The sequence below is a fragment of the Balaenoptera acutorostrata genome, chromosome 14 (genome assembly GCF_949987535.1).
Source record: "Balaenoptera acutorostrata chromosome 14, mBalAcu1.1, whole genome shotgun sequence".
NCBI lineage: Eukaryota > Metazoa > Chordata > Mammalia > Artiodactyla > Balaenopteridae > Balaenoptera > Balaenoptera acutorostrata.
The window spans coordinates 92,914,111-92,937,729 of NC_080077.1; the positions used below are offsets into that span (position 1 = coordinate 92,914,111).

Consider the following 23,619-nt stretch of genomic DNA (forward strand, 5'->3'; position numbering starts at 1 on the left):
TATCCTTTTTCTCCTTTCTTCAACACCTCCTTCCTTATAGACTCCTTTCATTAAGTATTTTAATACAATACATGTAAGTCTTTTCTTCCTAAAAGCAACATAAACTTTTCTTGGACCCCTATGCACTCTTCCAGTGGCCATCCTCTCTGTCTTCTTCTCTTGTATTTTTGAGTTGTATTTCCTGCCTGTCTTCACTTGGTGGTAGTGGACATCTCTGGTACCCTTACTGTGTGTGGACCCAGGACTAAGCACTTCTCAGTCTTCCTCAGTTTACTGCAGTCTGGCTGCTGCTCACATTCTTCCACTGAAACTGCTCTTACCAAGGCCTCCAGTGACCTGGTTGCAAAAAACAATGGGCAAGTTTTAATACTAACTTTATTTATCATTTCAGCAGCATGGCCTATTGGGGCTCCCTTCTTTTAAATACAGCTTTTATCTTTTGATGTCAATGAAGCCATCTTGTCCCAGTTTTTTCTTTCACCTTCTCATCCTTTGTTCTCTGACTACTGTCTGGGATTCAATTTCTATGTTTAATCATTAAACATTGTTGTTCTCATTTTTACCTTAGTCCTTATTTTTTTCAATCTCTGCTCTTTGTTCCTGAATAATTCCAACCACTGTCAGGCCTTTGCTTTTTTCCTTTTGTTTCATCTTTTGGGTTCTGACCCATATGGCTAATATTTGCTGGGTACCTCCAGATGACACACTTATCTTAGATTCTATGTACCCAAAATAGAACCCAGAAACTTGCCTCTCAGGTCTCCTCCTCATTTGAGTTTCCTGGTCAGAAACCTTACTGCTATCTTTAATTCTTCTGTCTACTTTATTTCCTATATCCAGTCAATCAACAACCTGCCAAATCTACCTCCTAAATATATGTGTAGTATGCTCATTTTTTGCCTCATCTCCACAGCCATTATCCTAGTTCAGATCACTGTAATCTCTACCCTAGATTGCCCAAGTGGATATTGGGACGTCTAAGTAGTTCCTTGGTTTATGGCTGCAGAAGTTCTTAATTCTAGAAGGGGCACCTAAATACATACTTGGCACTTAAGGAATCATGATACTTGGGCTAAACTAATCATTGCCTTAGGGTTTGGAGAAATTGGTAAGGCTGGGTTATGCAGGGCCTCAGAGAATACTAATTTGAATTTTTCCTGAAGGAGATGGGAAACTGTGGAAGTATCCTAAGCCGAGAAATAACAAGACCAAAATTGTGATTTAGAGAAGTGATATGGGCAGAAGTCTGGAGGATGGGTAGGAGAATGGTAACACTGAAGGCAAGGAGAAAGTCGGTAATGACTGTGGTAATCTAAGTGAAAAATGTGGGAAATGGAAGCACGTACTTTTAAATGGGGAATTATTGAAGAGAATTACCACACTGTATTTAACTCTTCTTACTTAATGCTGCTTTCAAATTTTCACTATTATAACAAAGATGGCACTGGACATGCATATAACTTTACATATTTTGAATTATTTTCTTAGACCAAGTTGCCGGAAGTAGGAATAGTGTTTAATAGGTATGGATATTTTTAGATAAGCTGGTGTAAGTTTACAATGTGTTCTTTGAAACATCTTTTCTGCAAATATTTTGAACACATTTCTTCCCCTTTTCTTTGAAGAATACATTTTAAGGAAACTGAAATTCTTTTCTCTTAGATATATTCTTTTAAATTTGATAATCACTGATCCTTTTTAACGTTATTTCTAACACAGGTTAAAACTTGATGTGGCTTTTTTTCCCCTGTGCTGTAAGTAGGTCCTTGTTTCTTATCCATTTTAAATATAACAGTGTGTACATGTCAACCCCAAACTCTGATTTTATTAATGAGGGGAGGTACATGAAAAAGCAAGCAAGCAAATACAAAAACAAAAACAAAAATAAAAAAAGAAACAAAAAAAACTTGATGTAGGGATGTGGGGTTTTTTTTTTTTTTTTTTCTTGCTGGCTGTTTCATGCATCTCCCCTCATCAACAAAATCAGAGTGTATGGTAAATGCAATAATGATTATACCTCAGACTATAGCCAGTATACAGAGGTTAAAACAAAGATTTTTAAACTATTGACATTGAAAATGTGACAGTTAGAGAAAATTAAAAGTAAATGAACAGAATCAGTGATATCTGGAATTTAAATAACACTGGTTATTTTATTGGAAAGAAACTTATTAGGTCAAATTATGCCTAAATTTAATGCTTGGCAGTAACCCTTTAGGTTAAATCTTTTAGTTAACTTGATCAGCCACTGAGTGGAAATGCAAAATGAGAAACATATTAAGCCATATAAACAATTTTCAAAGGAAATGCTGTGATAAGAAAAACATGAATTATAAAAATATCTTTTTTTAATATGAAATATTCTTTAAAGGCCATTCCTGTGTATGAACTGAAGTTATCTGATAGAATGATAGTAGAAACGTATCTGAAGTGTGAAAAGCTTCTCTGGTGGAAATGTCAAAAGAAATTAGAGTCAACCTGCTGTAGTAGAATTTTGAGACTGTCCAAATTAAACATAAATTAGCTTTGCATGTTCACACATATCCGTGTTTATGCTCATGGTTTTTCCAGCTTCGTTTATTGACTTCTTTCTATCTTTAGTTCAAGTGTCCCTTCTTCTCTTTAAGCTTGGCCTAGTTTCCCTGAAGACTCTCTGAAGACCCTATTTATAAAACAGTCTGCCTGTTTAATAGTAGTGCTGTAGATTACAAGCATGAGTATGTTGGCTCCCCACTGAGAACCCTCAGACTACTTGACATATCCTCACCTCTCTGAGAGGTTCCACTAGTTTACTGTGTTCAGAGTCTAGAGATGCTTAGAAAAGGGAAGGATTAGAGCCTGACTGAATAGGAGTCATCTCTCATGAGTTAAGGGCCCATGAGGTAGCCTAGAAAAAGGTATCTTTGAAGCAGAGATCCTCAGTAATGCATGGTGCGTGGGTAAAGATAATTATGACTAACATCTATTTAGTACTTACTACGCATCAAGCACTGCTTGTCCGACTTAACAGTGCAACCAGGAAATTTGTCGGCTGCACCTGTAATGTCAACTACTTGATAAACCTTTCTAAACTGGTTGGTAAACAGCTGCTGACAAGAGTCCCTTGAAGGTACCCCAACCCTCTGAACTTCTCTAGCTCTCCTACTGTTTCCCTGGGACCCTTATACCTCTCCATAATCCATCTACTAAAGAATTAACACCTGGTCATGCAGGGACCCTCTAGAATCCTGTCCTGGCTTCCCAGCACCCCAGCAATGATTCTGGGGCATTCTGACTGACTGTATTCATTAACAATGCGTTAAGCACTTGTGCTCTGGAGCCAATTTCCTGGGTTCGAGTCCTAGCTCTACCACTTACAAAATGTGTGGGCTAATTAGTCTTTCTTTGACTCAGTTTTACTCATCTCTAAAATGGAGATGACAATGTATATATCTCAAATGGTTGTTCTGAGACGAAACGCAGAGAATTTAGAAGAGAGCTGACACATAGTAGATAAAATAAAAGTATTTGTTATTTTTATTATCTGTACTAATGGTTAAATATCTTGACCATCTGTACTAGCCACTACTGCTGGGGAAAAGATAGGTGGTCTCTGCTGCTATCATTGTGCCCAGGGCCTCTAGCACTGCTGAATATTCTGAACAACATTCCAGTCTTTTTGAGATCTGGCTATATGGGAACTGAGTATCTTTCTTTTCTTCTTTACTACCTACTTTATACTTTAAATTGATTGCCAACATTTAAAAAATCATAAAATTTCAAATGAAAATCCAGATTTCTGGCATTCCTTGGAAATTTGGAAAACTGACATCACTAGGGCCACATTTTGTCCTGGCAACTATTGGCTAGAGCCACACGTTGGTTCCTTCCTTGGATGGATGTCAGCTCTGGTGTTCAGCATATAGCCCACTGAGTCTCTGTCACTGGCTCAGCATTGAGTTTGCTGCCTCTGAACTAGGGTAGCCTAAATATATCTCTTTCTTTGTAACATGGGAACCTTCAACTTCAATAACAACACTTTATCGCCTATACTAGATTGTAAGATTCTTTATGAAAGGGACCACGTTTTATTTATTTTTATGTCTTTGACTTTACCTTACCCATAGTTCTCATTGTTTGGACTGATGAAGTTTAAACTGATAGTGACTTAAGATGGTTTTAACCCTTATTCAGGAAAGAGTTATTAAAACACAATATAATTGTAGAAGAATATGTAACTGAGGGAGTTGAGTGAACAAATTTTTACAAGTCATACAGATAATCTTATAAAATAGAAGTGGAATTTCATCTAGTTCAGCTGTCCTCCATGGTGATGTGGGAAGCTCCCCAGATAATTCCCATTCTTCCTTGGCAGTCATATGACCTTGAACAAATCATTTAACCCTGGTAAACCTGTTTCTGCCTTGGCAAAATGTAGGTGGTAATAAATGTTCCCTGGAAGTTGTGAGTATTAAATAAGATATAACATATTGTTTGGTTATAAAAATACTTGTAAAATGTTAATATACTTTTGGGAATTGTACTTATAGCAGTGTTTACAGATGAAAATACCAAGGCTCCAGAGGACTTGCTACTTAGTGGAAAAGTCAGAATTAGGACTCAAATCACATGAATCTTGACTAGTAGATTTTTTTACTGAAACATCATTCACATTGTAACTAAATGTAGTTAAGAGATTAAAGAGAATAAAAATACTTATTGGAGGTGAGGTAAATCAGGGATCCACTAAATTTGTTTCAACTATTATAGAAATGATCATTTTCATATATAAAGGAAAATCAAAGGACTGAACTAAATGTATTCTTCATTTGAAAAAAAATTGAGCATTTATTTTGGAGTCAGAGGCACACACTATGACTTAGTTCTAGGGTTTTTATTGGTGAAATTCTCAGTTTAGGAACTCGATAAATTGTCCTTGTTTTTCTCTTAATAAACTTTCCCTTTTGGTCTGGTTTATATGAAGGCAGGTGAAAATTACTAAAATAAACATTCTCTGGGTTTGAGTCTCTGAAATTTAGGAAGCAGAATGGCATTTTGGAAACCAGAGGGCCTGTTTGCATCAATACTCTCTACTTTCCTTTCACTTTTGTGGCCTTGGGCAAGTTATTCAGAGTCTCACTTTTCTGATTTGTAAGATGGAGATTCTACTATCTTGAGGGTTATGTTGAAGAAATGTGCCTGACAGAGTGCTCAATTGTAGCATATTGTTATTTGGTTGCAGTTAGAGTTTGAAGCTGGAAGAAATCTTAAAATTTGTTTCATTTGATTCCATCAATCTGTGTATGAGAGGATCCCTAATGAATCAAACTAACACAAATATTAGTCTGCTCAGTTTCCTTTGAAATTTATGTAACTGGCCTAATACGTCATTTTCTAAAGAAGACTTCTTAAAAATAACCAGAGACATGAATATGTAAGAACATTTACCAAAATTACAACTATATAATGTATATTTCTGGCAATGCAATCTTAGAAATTGTGACTATATACAATAAGGCTAGTATGTCACTGTCAGAATCCTATCCAAAGTGCATAGGGAAAATTTACACAAATATTTGAATAAAATTATTAACTACTAGAAAAAAATAAATGACTATAACAATAAATATCACATGATCCAAATATAAGATTATCTGTAGTGAAAGACCACAATTTTCTAAAAAGTGAAACTTAAAATCACACAAGATGTTTAAAAAAACGTTCGGCCAACTTAAAAATTGCTTCAAAATTTAAAAGGCTAGATCTCATGTTAAGTGTTCTAACTATAATAAAATTTTAAAAATTTAAAGTATAATGTTGGTATTTAATATACATTAAGTGCTTAATAAAGATTAGTTCCTTGAAAATAAATCACACAAAGATTTAGCCTATGATATATTTCTTTTTAAAAAACATGGTAACAATAAGAACAATGTATCATAACTACATGTAGACACAAAACAGTTAAATTCATGTTTCTTCTTTTAGTCTTCAGAGATTGAATTGATTTAATTGACAAGTGGTACAGCTGTACCCCAGCAACCACTCTGGACATGTATTTATAACTTGCCTCCAGGGATGGAAACTTCAGAAATAGCTCTTCAAAAAGAAACTAGCTCGAAACATTTTAGAATATAGTTTTTGACCCTGACCTCTCACCTCAAACCACAATGAGGAGTTTTTTTAAAAAAAACATTAAAAATACCAGTGTCAGCATAATTCCCTCCAGGTTCATCCAAGTTGTTGCAAATGGCAAAACTTCATTTTTTATGACTGAATAATATTCCATTATATATATATGCCATATTATCCTTAGTGAAATAAGTCAGACAGAGAAAGACAAGTACTATATATTTTCACTTATATGTGGAATTTAAAAAAAATGAACAAATACAACAAAACAGAAACAGACTCACAGATACAGAGAACAAACTACCAAAGGGGAGAGGTGTGGGGAGGGATGGGCGAAATAGGGGTAGATGATTAAGAGATACAAACTACTAGGTAGATAATAAATAAGTTACAAAGATGTAATGTGCAGCACAAGGAATATAGTCAATATTTTATAATAAATTTGTATGGAGTATACTCTATAAAAATATTGAATACTGTACACCTGAAACGAATATAATATTGTAAGTCAATTACACTTCATTAAAAAAAAACAGAAAAGTTGACTTAGTAGAAGTAATGACACCTAAACAAAACTTAAAATAGAATCTGTAGTCAGTACATTATGATGTGCATAGAGTGTCAAGCCATTTGAGTAGAAAATAATTGATTCTTTTAAAAATTATTTCAGTGAATTAAAAATAAAAGTGGATAATGAAAAAAATCAATGTCAGCTTTTTATTTTAAAAAATTCTTATTTATTTCAGTTGTGACTCAGGACTGCAAGGATGATTCTGTCCACTGATGGGGCAGAGACACCAGAGCTCTCCATCCCCAGCCCCTGCCTCACTGTCCAGCTCCCTATGGGGAATTGCCCTTGACAGCTCTGTCAAGGGATCCTGTCAAAGATTATAACTAGAGTGTTGAAGTTAGGTTATTTTGTTTTGATATGTTTTTCTTTAGGTTTTCCCAAGCTATAAAACAGTTTGAGCATGACATTGTTTAACATACATAAAATACAGTCACAAAATAGAATTTTATGAAAGCATGTGCTTTTTTGAAGTAAATATTGATGCAATTAGGATGAGGGTAAGAAGAGGAGAATCTAATTCCTTAGGTATAATACTTATGTCTATGGTCAAAAACATTAGAGATCAAAAAAGAGAGAGAAATTATAAAAGAGGGCTTTTTAAAGCTAAAATGGGCTTGGTAAAATTACTTAAGAATAAATAATGCAAAATATCCCAGAGTAAAAAATATAGAAAATCTTGACTAGTTGGGCAAGATTTTAATTTATTTGGTGACATTTTTTGTACCACATATAAAAGGAGATACAGAAAATCCATCCTGTCAGCAGAATGTTGAGCCTCTTAATTTTGAATTATTCAAGTGGATGTGGAAACAACAAAATTTACCTTGTTTTTAAAGTCAACTAGAGTCATTTTTATATCATCATTTTTTCTTGACCTCCAAGTTTCATTGTATGCATGATCTGCTATTTGACTTTTTGTTTATTATTTATTACAGGACACCAGAGATGAAGGTAATGAGACTAAAGCCAGCAGGATGAGTAAATTAAGAAAGACAAGAAAGGAAGACACTAAACTACATATTTTTCCAACTGAAATAGGAGAAGTGGATATACCCAACTCAAAAGGTATCTTGCTACTATGATCCCTCAAGAATATGTAGTCAAAGACAATCTCCATTTGGTCTCTTCTTCATAAAACATTTTTCTTCTCTTCTATGGGAGAAGCAAAGAAAGAAAGAAAATTTATTCCTACATAGGCAACATAAATGAAGGAAAATATAGGCTTGCAGTATAAATATATAAAAATAATAAGAATTTAAAGGGAGTAGAACTAGGAAAATAGTAGTGTGAACAAAAGAGTACAGAACAGAAGGAATATATGAGTAAGAAGAGAAGCATATTTCTGCTCTGAGAATGAGTACAAAGATCATTACTGAGAGAGGCCACAATAAAGATGTGGATCAAGTTTTCATAACACATGTTGGAATTCCAACTAGACTCCAGTGGATTTGAAACAGTGCTGAAACTAGGAGTTGATTTGGACAACAGTCTCAATTCTAGGAAGAGTGGTGTTCCAAGGCAGGGACAGTACAAATGGCCAGTGCATGGCAACAATAAAATGCAGTTAGGCTTTTGTAAACTTTATTATTGTTTTAAAATTCTCTACAGAAAATGCAACCCCATATGGCTTAAAACCAGTGTGAACTACTCCCACTGCCCCTTATTTGGTATGTCACTGCCTAGGAATAAATTATTTTCTCAAGTATTCATCTTTACATCATATTGAAAGACAGTTGAAAACAGTGCCAACATTTTTAAACATTTTTCTTTCTTTTTTTTAAATTGACGTATAGTTGATTTATAATATTGTGTTAGTTTCAGGTGTACAGCAAAGTGATTCAGTTATATACATTTTTTCAGATTATTTTCCATTATAGGTTATTACAAGATATTGAATATTGTTCCCTGTGTTATACAGTAAATCCTTGTTGTTTATGTGTTTTATATATAGTGATGTGTATCTGTCAATCTCATACTCCTAATTTTTTCCCTCCCCACTCTCCCTTTCCCCTTTGGTAACCATAAGTTTGTTTCTATGAAAACAGTTAAATCTACTACAGAAACCATAAGTCCGTTTCTGTTTTGTATATAGATTTGTCTTACTTTTTTAGATTCCACGTATAAGTGATTATCATATATTTCTCTTTCTCTGTCTGACTTACTTCACCCAGTATGATAATCTCTAGGTCCATCCATGTTGCTGCAAATAGCAATATTTCATTTTTTGGGCTAATATTCCATTGTGTGTGTGTGTGTGTATATATATATATATATATATATATATATATATATATATATATATATATATATACCACACATACCACACCTTCTTAAACCAATCATCACTTTATGGACACTTGGGTTGTTCCCATGTCTTGGCTATTGTAAATAGTGCTGCTATGAACATTGGGGTACATGTATCTTTTCGAATTAGAGTTTTCATCTTTTCTGGATATATGCCCAGGAGTGGGATTGCTGGAACATATGGTAGCTCTATTTTTAGTTTTTTAAGGAACCTCCGTACTGCTTTCCATAGTGGCTACACCCATTTACATTTCCACCAAAGGTGTAAGAGGGTTCCCTTTTTTAATCTAGCATTTATTTGTAGACTTTATGGTGATAGCCATTCTGACTGGTGTGATGTGATAACTCATTGTGGTTTTGATTTGCATTACTCTAATAATTAGTGATATTGAGCATCCTTTCACGTGCCTGTTGGCCATCTGTATGTCTTCTTTGGAGAAATGTCTATTTCATTTTGATAAAATGGCCATACTACCCAAAGCAATCTGCAGATTTAATGTGATCTCTATCAAATTACCTATGACGTTTTTCACAAAACTAGAACAAATAACTCTAATATCTATATGGAACCACGAAAGACCCAGAATTGCCAAAGCAATCCTGAGGAAAAAGAACAAAGCTGGAGGTATAACTGTCCCAGATTTCAGACAATACTACAAAGCTACAGTAATCAAAACAGCATGGTATTGGCATAAAAGCATCATATAGATCAATGGAACAGAATAGAGAGCCCAGAAATAAATCCACACACCTAAGGTCAATTAATATTTGACAAAGAAGGCAAGAATATACAATAGAGAAAAAACAGTCTCTTCAGCAAATGGTGTTGGGAAAGTTGGACAGCTGCATGTAAATCAATGAAATTAAAACATTCTCTCATACCATATACAAAAATAAACTCAAAATGGCTTAAAGACCTAAATATAAGACATGATACCATGAAACTCCTAGAAGACATGAATTGTAGCAATATTTTCTTACATCAGTCAATATTTTTTTAGGCCAAGGCAAAAGAAATAAAAACAAAAATTAAAAAATGGTACCTAATCAAATTTAAAAGCTTTTGCACAGCAAAGGAAACCATCAACAGAACGAAAAGACAACATACGGAATGGGAGAAAATATTTGCAAACAATGAGACCAACAAGAGGTTAATATAAAAAATACACAAACAGTTCATAAAACTCCATATCAAGAACACAAACAACCTAATCAAAAATGGGCAGAAGATCTTAACATTTTTCTTTATTTCTACAGAAAGGATTAGAAACCAAATGGTGTGTCACAAATTGGGGGATACCAGCAAACCAGTCATGGGACCTGGCTCTGCTGAATCTCATTTGCCAGAAGATGACAAGGACTCCAAAGATCAGACAATAGTGATAAAGCCACTGCCCCTCAAAGCATCAGCTAGCGCTCCTGGTGGTGAATTTCACCCAAACTCCAGCTATACTGGTAAGGACTCTGGGACAAACTGGCATATGGGTCTAGTTGCTAAACCCAAATTTGTATTTGAATTAGTGATATTGTGTTGTTGGTTGAGGATGCTAGCCTGAAAGTCAGAACACTTAAAATAATTTATACACCTATCATTTATAAAATGCTTTACAGTTTTCTTTCCCCACTAGGCTACTCATCTGGAAAATGGAGGGGTTGCAATGCATGATCTCTCAAGTCTTTTCTAAAAGTAAAATTGTTATTATTATTATTATTTTTTAGATACTATTCCCATATAGGTCATTACAGAATGTTGACTATTCACTGTGTTATACGGACAATTCTTATTAGTTATCTATTTTATATATATAGTATGTATATGTTAATCCTAATTTATCTCTCCCCCCTTTCCCCCTTGGTAAATGTAAGTTTGTTTTCTACATCTGTAACTCAATTTCTGTTTTGTTAATAGGTTCATTTGTACCTTTTTTTTTTTAAGATTCCACATATAAGATGATATTTGTCTTTCTCTGCCCTTCGTACTTCCCTCAGTATGACAATCTCTAGGTCCATCCATGTTGCCAAAAATGGCATTATTTTGTTCCTTTTAATGGCTGAGTAACATTTCATTGCACATATGTACCACATCTTCTTTAACCATTCCTCTGTTGATGGACATTTAGGTTGCTTCCTTGTCCTGGCTATTGTAAATAGTGCTGCAATGAACATTGGGGTGCATGTATCCTTTTGAATTATGGTCTTCTCTGGATATGCTCAGGAGTGGGATTTCTGGATCATATGGTAGCTCTATTTTTATTTTATTTTATTTTATTTTTTATATCTTTATTGGAGTATAGTTGCTTTACAATGTTGTGTTAGTTTCTGTTGTACAACAAAGTGAATCAGCTACAAGTATACATATATCCCCATATCCCCTCCATCTTGAGCCTCCCTCCCACCCTCCCTATCCCACCCCTCTAGGTCATCACAAAGCATCGAGCTGATCTCCCTGGGCTATGCAGCATTTTCCCACTAGCCATCAATTTTACATTTGGTAGTGTATATATGTCAGTGCTACTCTCTCCCTTCATCCCAGCTTCCTGCTTCCCACACCCCGTGTTCTCAAGTCCATTCTTTACGTCTGTGTCTTTATTTCTGCCCTGCCAATAGGTACACCAGTACCGTTTCTTTATATTCCATATATGTGCATTAGCATATGGTACTTGTTTTTCTGTTTCTGACTTACTTCACTCTGTATGACAGACTAGGTCCATCCACCTCATTAGAAATAACTCAATTTCTTTCCTTTTTATGGCTGAGTAGTATTCCATTGTATATATGTGCCACATTTTCTTTATCCATTCATCTGTCAATGGACATTTAGGTTGCTTCCATGTCCTGGCAATTGTAAATAGTGCTGCAATGAACATTCTGGTACATGTCTCTTTTTGAATTATGGTTGTCTCAGGATATATGCCCAGTAGTGGGATTGCTGGGTCATATGGTGGTTTTATTTTTAGTATTCAAAGGAATCTCCATACTGTTCTCCATAGTGGCTGTATCAATTTACATTCCCACCAACAGTGCAGGAGGGTTCCCTTTTCTCCACACCCTCTCCAGCATTTATTGTTTGTAGACTTTTTTTTTTTTATTGTTTGTAGACTTTTTTGATGATAGTCATTTTAACTGGTGTGAGGTGATACCTCATTGTAGTTTTGAGTTGTATTTCTCTAATAATTAGTGATGTTAAGCATCTTTTTATGTGCCTCTTGGACATCTTTATTTCTTCTTTGGAGAAATGTCCATTTAGATTGTCCACTCATTTTTGATTGCATTATTTGGTTTTTTGATATTGAGCTGCATGAGCTGTTTGTATATTTTGGAGATTAATCCCTTGTTGGTCACTTCATTTGCAAATATTTTCTCCCAATCTGTGGTTTGTTTTTTCATTTTGCTTATGGTTTCCTTTGCTATGCAAAAGCTTTTAAGTTTAATTAGGTCCTATTTTTTTTTATTTCTGTTTTTATTTTCATCACTCTCAGAGGTGGATCAAAAAAGATCTTGCTGCAATTTATGTCAGAGAGTGTTCTGCCTATGTTTTCCTCTAAGAGTTTTTCAACATAGTTTTGGAAGTCTTAGCCATGGCAATCAGAGAAGAAAAAGAAGTAAAAGGAATCCAAATTGGAAATGAAGAATTAAAATTGTCACTGTTTGCAGTTGACATGGTACTATATATAGAAAATCCTAAAGATGCTACCAGAAAACTACTAACGCTCATCAATGAATTCAGTAAAGTTGCAGGATACAAAATTAATATGCCCAAATCTCTTTCATTCCTATACACTAACAATGAAAGATCAGGAGAAATTAAGGAAACAATTCCATTTACATCAAAAATAATAAAATACTTAGGAGTAAACTTACCTAAGGAGGCAAAAGATCTGTACTCAGAAAACTATAAATACTGATGAAAGAAATTGAAGATAACACAAACAGATAGAGAGATATACCGTGTTCTTGGATTGGAAGAACAAATATTGTCAAAATGACTATAGTACCCAAAGTAATGTATATATTCAAAGCAATCCCTATCAAATTACCAGTAGCATTTTTCACAGAATTAGACAAAAAATTTTACAATTTTATAGAGACACAAAAGACCCTGAATAGCCAAGGCTATCATGAGAAAGAAAAACAGAGCTGGAAGAATCAGGCTCCCTGACTTCAGACTATACTACAAAGCTACAGTAATCAAACAGTATGATACTGGCACAGAAACAGAAATATAGATCAATGGAAGAGGATAGAAACCCCAGAGATAAAGCCATGCACCTATGGTCACCTAATCTATGACAAAGGAGGCAAGAATATACAATGGAGAAAAGACAGTCTCTTCAATAAGTGTTGCTGGGAAAACTGGGTAGCTACATGGAAAAGAATGAAATTAGCACAATCTCCAACACCATACACAAAAATAAATTCAAAATGAATTAAAGACCTAAATGTAAGACCAGATACTAAAAATTCTGTTATTCTAAATTTATGGGTTATCAATAGTGATATAGCTGTTTTGGCCTATGAGTGTATTGGTCAAAAATCTCTGGGATCCAAGCGATAGAAATTAATTTTAAAATTATTTATTCCACATAGGAATCCATGATGAAAAGGTTGAACAAACAAAGTTTGGAAAGGTAGAAATATAGCAGGGTGTAAGATTAGAGATACAGTGTCTATCAGGCTACTCTCACTTCTGAAACCAATTTCAAGATTGGGAGTTCCCTAAGACTAACCTTAGTTTTGATAATTAACTATAAGAACTCACAGAATTCACCAAAGGCTATTATCCTCAAAGTTATGGTTTATTACAATGAAAAAAAATACAGATTAAATTCAATTAAGGAAAGGATTCATGATGAAGAGTCCAAGGAAGTTCTAAGCATGGGACTCCCACTTGTCCTCTGCCACTGAAGTCATGGACAACACTATTTTCTTGGCACTGGTGTGTGACAATGTAAATGGAGTATTGTCAACCAGAGAAGCTCTCCTGAGTCTTGGTGTGCAGGTCTTTATTGGAGCTCCACAGTCAACTGGCCACACAGCTGACCTCAGTCTCCAGCTCCACTGGGGTCAAGCTGATACCACATGACTCAATAATAAATGACATTGCTGGACTTTCTAGTGTGGCCAGAGACACAAGGAAAACAAAGACACTCTTGTCAGGCAGGACATTCTAAGGGCTTAGAGATTACCAGTCAGGGCCAAGGGTAAAAGCCAGAGCTCTCTTCGGGCAAGGTTAAATTCTTTACCACACACAGGGCCTAAGAAGGACATAGAACCCGAGAGTGAACACTCTCAGGACTCCATATATATTAATTTTCTGTTGCCACCATAATAAATTTAGCATTTTAAAAGAACACAATTCATTATCTCACAGTTCTGTACATTGGAAGTCTAGGTTTGCACAGCTGATTTCTCTGCTTCAAGTATGTCAAGGCCAAAATCAAGGTGTTGGCCATCTTAGTTCTTAGCCAGAGATTCTAGGAAACAATACACTTCCAAGATCACTCACACTGTTGGGAGAATCCAGTACCTTGCAGTCATAGGACTGAGGTTCCTGTTTCCTTGCTGGCTGCCAGCTGGAGTGGCCCTTAGCTCCTGGAAGCCTTTGGTTCTATATCTCTGAGCCAGTAGTGCCTCCGATATTTCTCATGTTTGGAATTTCTCTGAATTCCTCGTCTTCCACACCTCTTTTCTGCCTACAGCTGGAGAAAGTTCTCTGCTTTTAAGGGTTCACCTGAATAATAAAAGACAATGTCCCTGTTTTAAGGTCCATAACCTTAATTACATCTGCAAAGTCCTGTTTGCCCTGCAGTTTAACGTATTCTACATGTTCCAGGGTTTAGGGTGTCAACATCCTCGGGGGCAATTCATACCATCTCTCATGTCTGCATTTCTCCGTGGCTTCATGAATATCTCTTTCTGTGTTTGGTTTCATGAATTTCTCCATGAAGTGAAGAACATGAGCACCAACAGCCTCCAAGCATCAGGGAATATCAATACAAATGCCACAGGGGCCAGGCAGATAATGCCAATGAGTGAGGTGTGTTGCTGAGAAAGTAGTGAGTGCTACTCACTCAGAGACCACATGGCTTGCAAAGCTGTGAATATTTACTATCTGGTCATTTACAGAAAACATTTGCCAACCCATGAATTAGAGGATGCGTACATACCTCATTTGAAGGTCACCTCAGAGTCCTAGCCAATGGTTGCTGCAGAGAAATGTTCATCCAGTGTTGCCAAATCTTTCTCTTTTTTCAAGAGAAGGTTGAACTCAAGATTTTTATATGAAATTTTCTGATATTTAAGTGTTAACTAATTTAAAAAATTTCCAAACACTGGGAAGGCTAATGAGAAAACATCTGCTGATTACACTGGCTCTTTCACAGTTTGTGACCTTTGTTTTATATAGTTTCAGCCATAAAAGAGAAATGGAATTTATCATTATTTAGTCTCAAGTCAAAATATCTGAGAAAAGAACTGTGTCATGAGCTCTCTTCTCACCAATCAACTATGACTAGGGGTGTGGGTATAATTATTGATTGATTCAACTTGATTAATTCACAGTCTTCTTCTTTGGCCCAGGGCTAGATTTTTTACAGACCCCAAGTACCAGAAAGTTTACAACTCCAAACAAACCACCAATAAATAATTTCAAAATAAATATAAAAATAAATCTCCAAAATAAGTGTAAGGAATTTCAATGTGGTATTTTCTTCTCTGTAATAACTACTTTGAATTTATTAAAAATGTATTTTTTCAAAGAATAGTTCCCCCCACCCTCACCTTTTATTGTTTTTGCTTTTGTCCCGGCTTTTATACCAGGTTATTCTGCCACCCGCATTTTCCAATACTGCTGGGCTAATGTGATGTGGCCAAAGGTGGGGTCACATCTGCATTAACAGTGTGGCTCTCAGAGCAGCCAGGTCGATGAAGGAAAGGAATATGGCAGACATCCCTAAGCTGAATGTATTAGAGTGTACTCTCAAAGGCACTTTTCCTCTTTTGAAATGAGTTTTCTGAAAGCCCAAACACCTATTTAATTTGCCTTTTATAAGTGACCATGGCTTGTTCTCTGTAACTGAAACATGTCCTCATTGTCACAGAACATGGACATTTCTCCAAGGCTTTCTAGCTGTTATAGAGCTTTGAGGTTTGCTTGGTTTTTCATGTTTTCTTATTTTTCACCTTAAAAACTCACAGTCATAAAACTTCCTCTCTAAAAGCATATTGATTTAATTTATTAGCTCTCTGAGGAGATGGGAAAGGAGAGACTATCTCAGGAGCCACAGTATAAGAAAAACAAATGAGCCCATGAACTGGCAAATATCTGTCTGCTCTTCTATCATACACATGTATGCTCTATCATACACATCTGGGAAGGGCTGACCAAAAGGTTTAATTGTAACTAAGAAGTGCAATTTATTTGAAGAAAAGAAAGTCAGAAAATTCAGATTAGTTGATGCCATGAAAATGAAATTTGATTGAATAAGGCTCTCATATTTGGTGAAAGAATTAAACTTTTAAATGAAAATTTGATACTTAGGATACATATCAAAATATGTGATGCCAATTTTTACTTTTTAATTAGACAAGATCAAATCACATGATGTATTAATTACTTAACTAAATAATTAAATCACATTAATTATTAAATTATTAAAGGAATAGCCAGTGAGTGCCTATGATATGCCTGTACTGCTTGGAGGTACTGGAGATACAATAGCAAGTAAGTAAATACATAATAAGTAAGCTCTCCTGGAGCTAACATGCAAGTGGTGAAAGACAGTAAACATGTATTACACAACATGGCAGGTGGTGATTAGGACACTGAAGAAAATGGAAACTGGTCAGTATATTATTATGGGCTGCATTGTGTCTCCCCAGAATTCATATGTTGAAGTTCTAACCCCTAGTACCTCGCAATGTGACTGTATTTGAAGACAGAGTTTTAGAAGAGGTAATTAATGTTGAATGAGTTCTGTAGAATGGGCCCTAATCCAATATGACTGGTGTCCCTATAAGAAAAGATTAGGAAACACACACACAGAGGGAAGACCATGTGAAGAAGATGGCCATCTACAAGCCAAGGAGAGAGGTCTTCGGAAGAAAACAACCAATCCTGCTGACACCTTGGTCTTAGACTTCTACTCTCCAGAACTGTAAGAAAATAAATTTCTGTTTAAGCCTCCTGGTCTATGGTATTTGTTATGGCAGCCCTAGCAAACTAATATATACGCTCACTGTCCAGCCATAGTGCAACTTGGTGATATTAGAGAGAATCAGTGGTTGGACCTGTCCACATTGTGATCAAATATCACAGAATTAATACTTCAGATGATTATGTTTTTTTTCCCAGCACTTTCACCATGATAAGTTATTCCACCTTTGCATATGGTGGCATGTTTATTGTCTATAGTTTCCTCACTCAATAATATAAAGCTGTCTAAGGGTGCCCAGCCTTTTTCTGGCTGCCCCTATAATATATGTGCAGTATAAATAGTATGTGGTAACAAAAAAAAAAACCTATATTGAGTGGATAAACATTTTTCTTATTTTAAAATAGCACACATTTATTGTAGTAACTGTAGAAGATACAGATAAGGCAAAGAACTAATGATTACCTGTGATTGTATTATTGGTGAACCAGTAAAATGACTATTCCTTTAATAGGAAACATCTTCTGATTTTTTAATGTTATTAATATATTTATAGTTTACATGTAATTTCTTATTACGTTTAGAATACTGATTATCTGAAATTTTCCATATTTTAAAATGTCTATCAATTTTATTTTCTTTAAGGAGAATTATTCATCTTGGGCAGAACACCCAATACTTCAGAATAAGTTTGGGAACACAGCAACTGCTAATTTGGCATAAAACACTGTAACTGCTACAGCTTAATTGTTTCTGTTAAATGGAAGGTAGTTATAAAGCCTATGGAGCATCAGAGCAGCCAAATTTATCAGTGATGGGACAGCATCCCTAATATATTTGTATAGGTAGAACCAGTCATTTGATTTCCACATGCTTCATGTACTTAAAATCTACTTAATCTGTGTTTTTAAACTGTCAATCTTTATGTTTTAAAAGCCTAATTATATCTCAAAAAATGATACTCAAGCATCACTTTAAAATTACAGCTGTTCAACATCAGTGATGCGACAGATTGATGGGTATTCAGATTCAGACATGATCATGGTACCATTTACCAGGGTTAGAGTAATTGTGCTTACCTGATGCATTTAAGAAACATTGATATGGTGCTTACTGTCTGCCAAGAACTGTTAAATAACTTGTTTAATCATCATAACAAGCCTATGAAATAGGTAATATTGTGTCAGTGAGAAAGCTGAGGCACATAAGAAAGCTGAGATAAGAAAAGTTGCCAGGGCAAAGGCAGGATTTGTAGGGAGGCAGATGAGCTTCAGTGTTTGTGTTGAATGACTACAATCTGCTGCGTCTCCTAACAGTCAGACAGTAGCCAACATCTATGATGTGTACTGTGTTCCTGATCCTTCTCTACGCTTTAGATACATTCAGTCATTTTATGGCATTGAGCCACCCACCGAGAATCAAAAGGTCTGGGTTACAGTTTCAATTTTGGTGATGGACTGAGAGCGTGATTCAGGGAACCTGGTTGTACTTCTCTGGGACTTAAGCTACTGAGTTGGTTGAATTAGATGTTATCTCCAGTCTCTTCTAACTCCAGAGTTTTAGAATTTGTAGACTATCTTAAAAGTCTTGAAAAAAACTTTTTAAAAAGTTTTCTAGTTTTTTAAAATACAGTACTCAGTCTAGATTTTTCATCTCCTACACTCTCATTCTTGAAAAACACTTTTATATGTTCATTTATACAAATTTTAAATTTGACAGAGATGTAGATGTCTTAGATTCAGATGCCATTATAAAGATATAAAGCCCTTTTGGCAAAGAAAATGAAACAAAAAAGCAAACCCACAGAAAATAAAAACAAACAAATAATTTTACCTTTAATCATACAGGAACTTTTTATTTGGGTAAAACCAGTTAGTTCAAGAAGCTCAAAGTCTTTTCGATGATACTCATCTATATACAGCCTTATACGGTGCCAAAGCAGTGATGTAAATATATTCTAATTTCCATAAGCAAAGACATTTTCAGTAAGTGCTTACATATAATATTGCTATTTACTTAAGCAAATAGAGTTAACCTTCACCTCATCCCAGGTGATAATCTCTTAGACTGTTTAGAGACAATGTTCTCAGGAATAAGCCAAAGACATGGAAACATATGATGCTTTTGTTAATGATCATAATGACTAATTCACTATTCTCTAGCCTCATTTTACTTCGCAGTTCATCATGATCTAATGATTTAGGCCATTTTTTATTTTACAGATAACACCAGGGACAGCACTCAAATTCCTACTGCACCTCAACTCTCCTCTAGAATGAAACACATTAAAGAAGAGATGACCAAAAATCACCTTCAGTTTGTGCGATTTGAAGCAACAGACCTCCATGGTGTGTCCAGGTCTAAGAGTATCCCTGCACACTTTTTCCAAGTGAGTTTTGCAAGTAGAGTTATGATTGAATATAATTTCATTCAATTCATTTGCAAGCAAATGGTCCTTATTGCTCTTTCTTATTTTATTGTAATCTATACAGCAATTCTAGTTGAAAACCAATCATTCATTTTGTTTCTTCCCTTGCCACACCCCAGACACATTACTGTTCCCCTAAGAGCTGAATGTGTACTTTCAGCTCCCAAACAGCAATTCATTTACCCAATATAAATATAAAACTAATTAAAACTGGTAATTTTCATCCTTCTGCCTTGAATAATTTCACTCCTTTTTTCTCTTATTGCAATTATGAAGATTATAATTTGTTTGATATGAGAAAATTACAACAGAAGACCCAGGAGTAAATACAAAGAGAAAAAAAAAAAAGATTCAATAGAATTTGCTAGATAAAAAGCATATCCCTTTTAGCTTCTAATTCTGGTAAGAATATATCTTATTTTTGTTGGATGACAATAAATATTAAGTTCTCAAAAATAGTGATATCAAGAAATACAATATTTTTAGATATGTTTTGAGATTTTCTGAGTATTTTTTCAGTTTATGTCATGTATTGACTTTAATAACTGACTTACTGTGTTACTGAAACATCGTTTCTTAGGAAGGGACATCAGTATTATATACAAAAGTATGAAAATTAAGCATCCTCTAAGATTATTGTTTAAATATATCTTACTTATTACTTCAATATCAAATTGTAATTTTTCTCATTTGCTTTATATTGGGAAAAACTGGGCATCTTCAAAACACTTTTTAAAGAATTCCGAAAGATTCAAATCTGTTTCTTCAAAAATTCTTTAGATCTGCCTGCACACACACACACACACACACACACACACAAGCACACACACACGATGTTTATGTATATAGGTCCTTGAGTAGGTTGAAAATTAAGCAGGCACTGAATAAACAGTGCTTGACTTACTCAACTTTACTACTGGCAAAAGCAGATTTGGATCATCCAGGTCAAATGGCACTTGGAAATGTGCAGAGATGGTGGAAAGCGAAGGAGGAAGTGGCTCACTGGCACCTGCAGAAGAGTCGCTTCTGCAAGCATCAGCCCCTCCTCGTTAGCCACACTGTTTGAGATTTGGAAGTAATATAACAACCAATTTGGCTTGCAGAATGTGAGTAGGTTTTGTTAACCTCACGGTGTTCACTGACATCATAGGAACCAAACTTTACAGTCAGCTTTTTCTCCACCCATTAATGGAAACGTCAACACATGAAACCTTATTGATATTCCCACTACACAATTTCTACATTTTTATGTATCTGTTCAACTTTATAACTTCATTATTTCCATGTTGTATGGCTCATAGAAAAGTTAAATAAAAGCTAAATCCATTGAACCCAAGAGGTATTTGACTAGAAAGTGCCTTAGCAATCATCTATTCTAACACTTCTGTTTCGCAGATATGGAGGTTGAGGCACATAACATAGTTCTGTGACCTGCTTAACTTCACACAAGGAATTAATGACAGAGTTAGGACTGCTGACTTGAAGGCTGCAACATTTTGGAAACTATAACATAGGTCCACATTCACGGGCAAGGTTTCTGGAACTCTGAGCCTGTGAGGTACTTTGTTCGTTAGTGGGTTGTAAAGGTGAGTGAAGAGAGAAGTGCAGCGGTCAGCAGTCCTGGCTCCTCTGTCCTGTGTGTCCCGGGTGTGACAACAGTCAACTCTCTGAGAAAGAGTGAGAATTCTTTACTGTAGACTTTGGAGAGTCAGTTACCTGTGGGGATTACAATAGAATAAGCCAAAATAAAGGCTTATCTGAAGTGTTAGCCACTATGCCACACAATAAAAAGTGCTTTAAAAATACTTTTGGTTATGAGCAGTTCAAATAATTCTGTTAGGTTTTACCTTTGTCATTTGCTATAGATATTTTCTTTATCATTATAGCTTTTCTTTATGAGTGCTGTTTTCATGAACATGAGCATATAAAGTCTCCAAGGCTAAAGCTATTAAGACTTGTTTATAAATTACCTTTGGGAGTTTTATTTTAAACTATTTAAAATTTATCTGATATTAAGCTAGCTTTAACCAACAGATGTTAAACATTTTTTCTCATTCTCCCACTCCCACCCCACACCTTTTTGTTTGTTTTCAAGTTTCAAAACTTGATTGCTCTATCCTTTAACTTCTTTAGGAAAAAGTGATCCATGGCGTTTGCATGCCCCGAGGTTATCTTGAATTGATACCAAATCCTAAGGACAAGGAAGTGGATCACATAAGAGCAACATGTTTTAATAGTGACATAGTCCTGATGCCAGAGCTATCGACCTTCAGAGTTTTGCCGTGGGCCGAGAGGACCGCAAGGGTGATCTGTGACACGTTCACTGTGACTGGCGAGCCTCTGCTGACTTCCCCAAGGCACATCGCAAAGAGGCAGCTGAGCCGGCTGCAGGACTCTGGTTTCTCCCTGTTCTCTGCCTTCATCTATGATTTTTGCATTTTTGGTGTACCTGAAATCATCAATTCAAAGACCATATCTCTTCCTGCTTCAGCATTGCTAAATGATCACGACCAGCCCTTCATCCAGGAACTCGTGGATGGTTTGTATCACACTGGGGCCAATGTTGAGAGCTTTTCCTCCTCTACCAGGCCTGGCCAGATGGAAATCTGCTTTCTGCCCGAATTTGGCATCAGTTCAGCTGATAATGCATTTACCTTTAGAACAGCTGTCAAAGAAGTGGCAAGGAAATATAATTACATCACTAGCTTTTTCATCGAGACTGGATTCTGCAATTCAGGAATTTTGTCTCATAGCCTCTGGGATGTCGATGGAAAGAAAAACATGTTCTGTAGCAGTTCTGGAATTGAGCAGCTCACGATCACTGGGAAAAAATGGTTGGCAGGTCTCTTGAAGCACTCTGCTGCTCTCAGCTGCTTGATGGCTCCTGCTGCTAGCTGCCGGAGGCGCTATTTCAAGGAGAGTAAAGACCTGAAGGGGAGTGTGCCGACAACGTGGGCATACAACGATAACAGCTGTGCTTTTAATATCAAGTGCCATGGCGAGAAAGGCGCCAGAATAGAAAATAAACTGGGCTCAGCCACGGCAAACCCTTACCTAGTGCTGGCCGCCACTGTGGCTGCAGGCTTGGATGGACTTCAAAGAAACGATGGTGTTTTGGCTGCTCCACAGGACAGCACAGACCTTCATCCATCCAAACTTTTTGAGATCCCTTTGAAACTAGAAGATGCCCTCATGGCACTGGAGGAAGATCAATGTCTGAGACATGCTCTAGGGGAAACTTTTATTCGATATTTTGTTGCCATGAAGAAATATGAGTTGGAAACTGAAGAAACAGATGCTGAGAGAAATAAATTCTTAGAGTATTTTATTTAGTGTGAAACCCTTAACTATTCCTTTAGCGATGTGAGTTTTACTTAAGTAGTTGATCTGCCAGGAAGAAAAGATTGGAGTTTTGCAACAACAACAAGACTACAAATGCTTTCTCTCTTTTTTGTCCCCGTGGAGTATTTGACAGATGAAGTGGGGTTGCTGAGAGGATTCTGATTCAGAAACAAACAATAAAGTTGTGGTGCAGCTGTGACATGAAAACCCACCAAACCTTGTCACTCGGTGGTCATTGCCTCTGCGTATGTTGACCTAGATACGAATATTCAGTTTTGTGGGAGCAACAAATATATTCACACAATTAAAAAGACTTAAGAATTAGAATGCAAAATTTAAATGACTAAAAAAAACGAAATAATTTCAATTATACACATAGGTTGTGACTGCCAGGAAAACAAAGATATTCGCTAATATAATCTCACTCATCAAGGCATTCTGAGGACCTATTTTGCAAGCATCATTGTAATGCCTCTAAAGGATTTAATTAAGTTTTACAAAAATGTGTCATGATGACAAGTTAGCAGAAGTTTTCACATATGTCCCTTCTCTTTCTACCCTTTGTCACCAGATCCTAAAAGGCCAAGGAATTTCAAGGCTGTAATGTCCACAAGAAACAAATGCACAAGAAATAGATTTTGAGCTGGGAACAATGAGGTCAAATATTTAAAAGTAGTGAAAATGTTTCTTTAAACAGTATCTCATATAGA

At 35.7% G+C, this 23,619-nt stretch overlaps 1 protein-coding gene across 1 annotated transcript; it reads left to right on the plus strand.

The window, feature by feature from the left end:
• Positions 1-7,137: 7,137 nt before the first annotated feature.
• On the plus strand, positions 7,138-22,900 carry LGSN (lengsin, lens protein with glutamine synthetase domain). Its single transcript, XM_057527651.1, has 5 exons — positions 7,138-7,179; positions 7,618-7,747; positions 10,244-10,441; positions 19,362-19,528; positions 21,701-22,900. Exons 1-5 carry the CDS (start codon positions 7,138-7,140, stop codon positions 22,898-22,900), a joined length of 1,737 nt encoding a protein of 578 aa, XP_057383634.1.
• Positions 22,901-23,619: the final 719 nt, after the last annotated feature.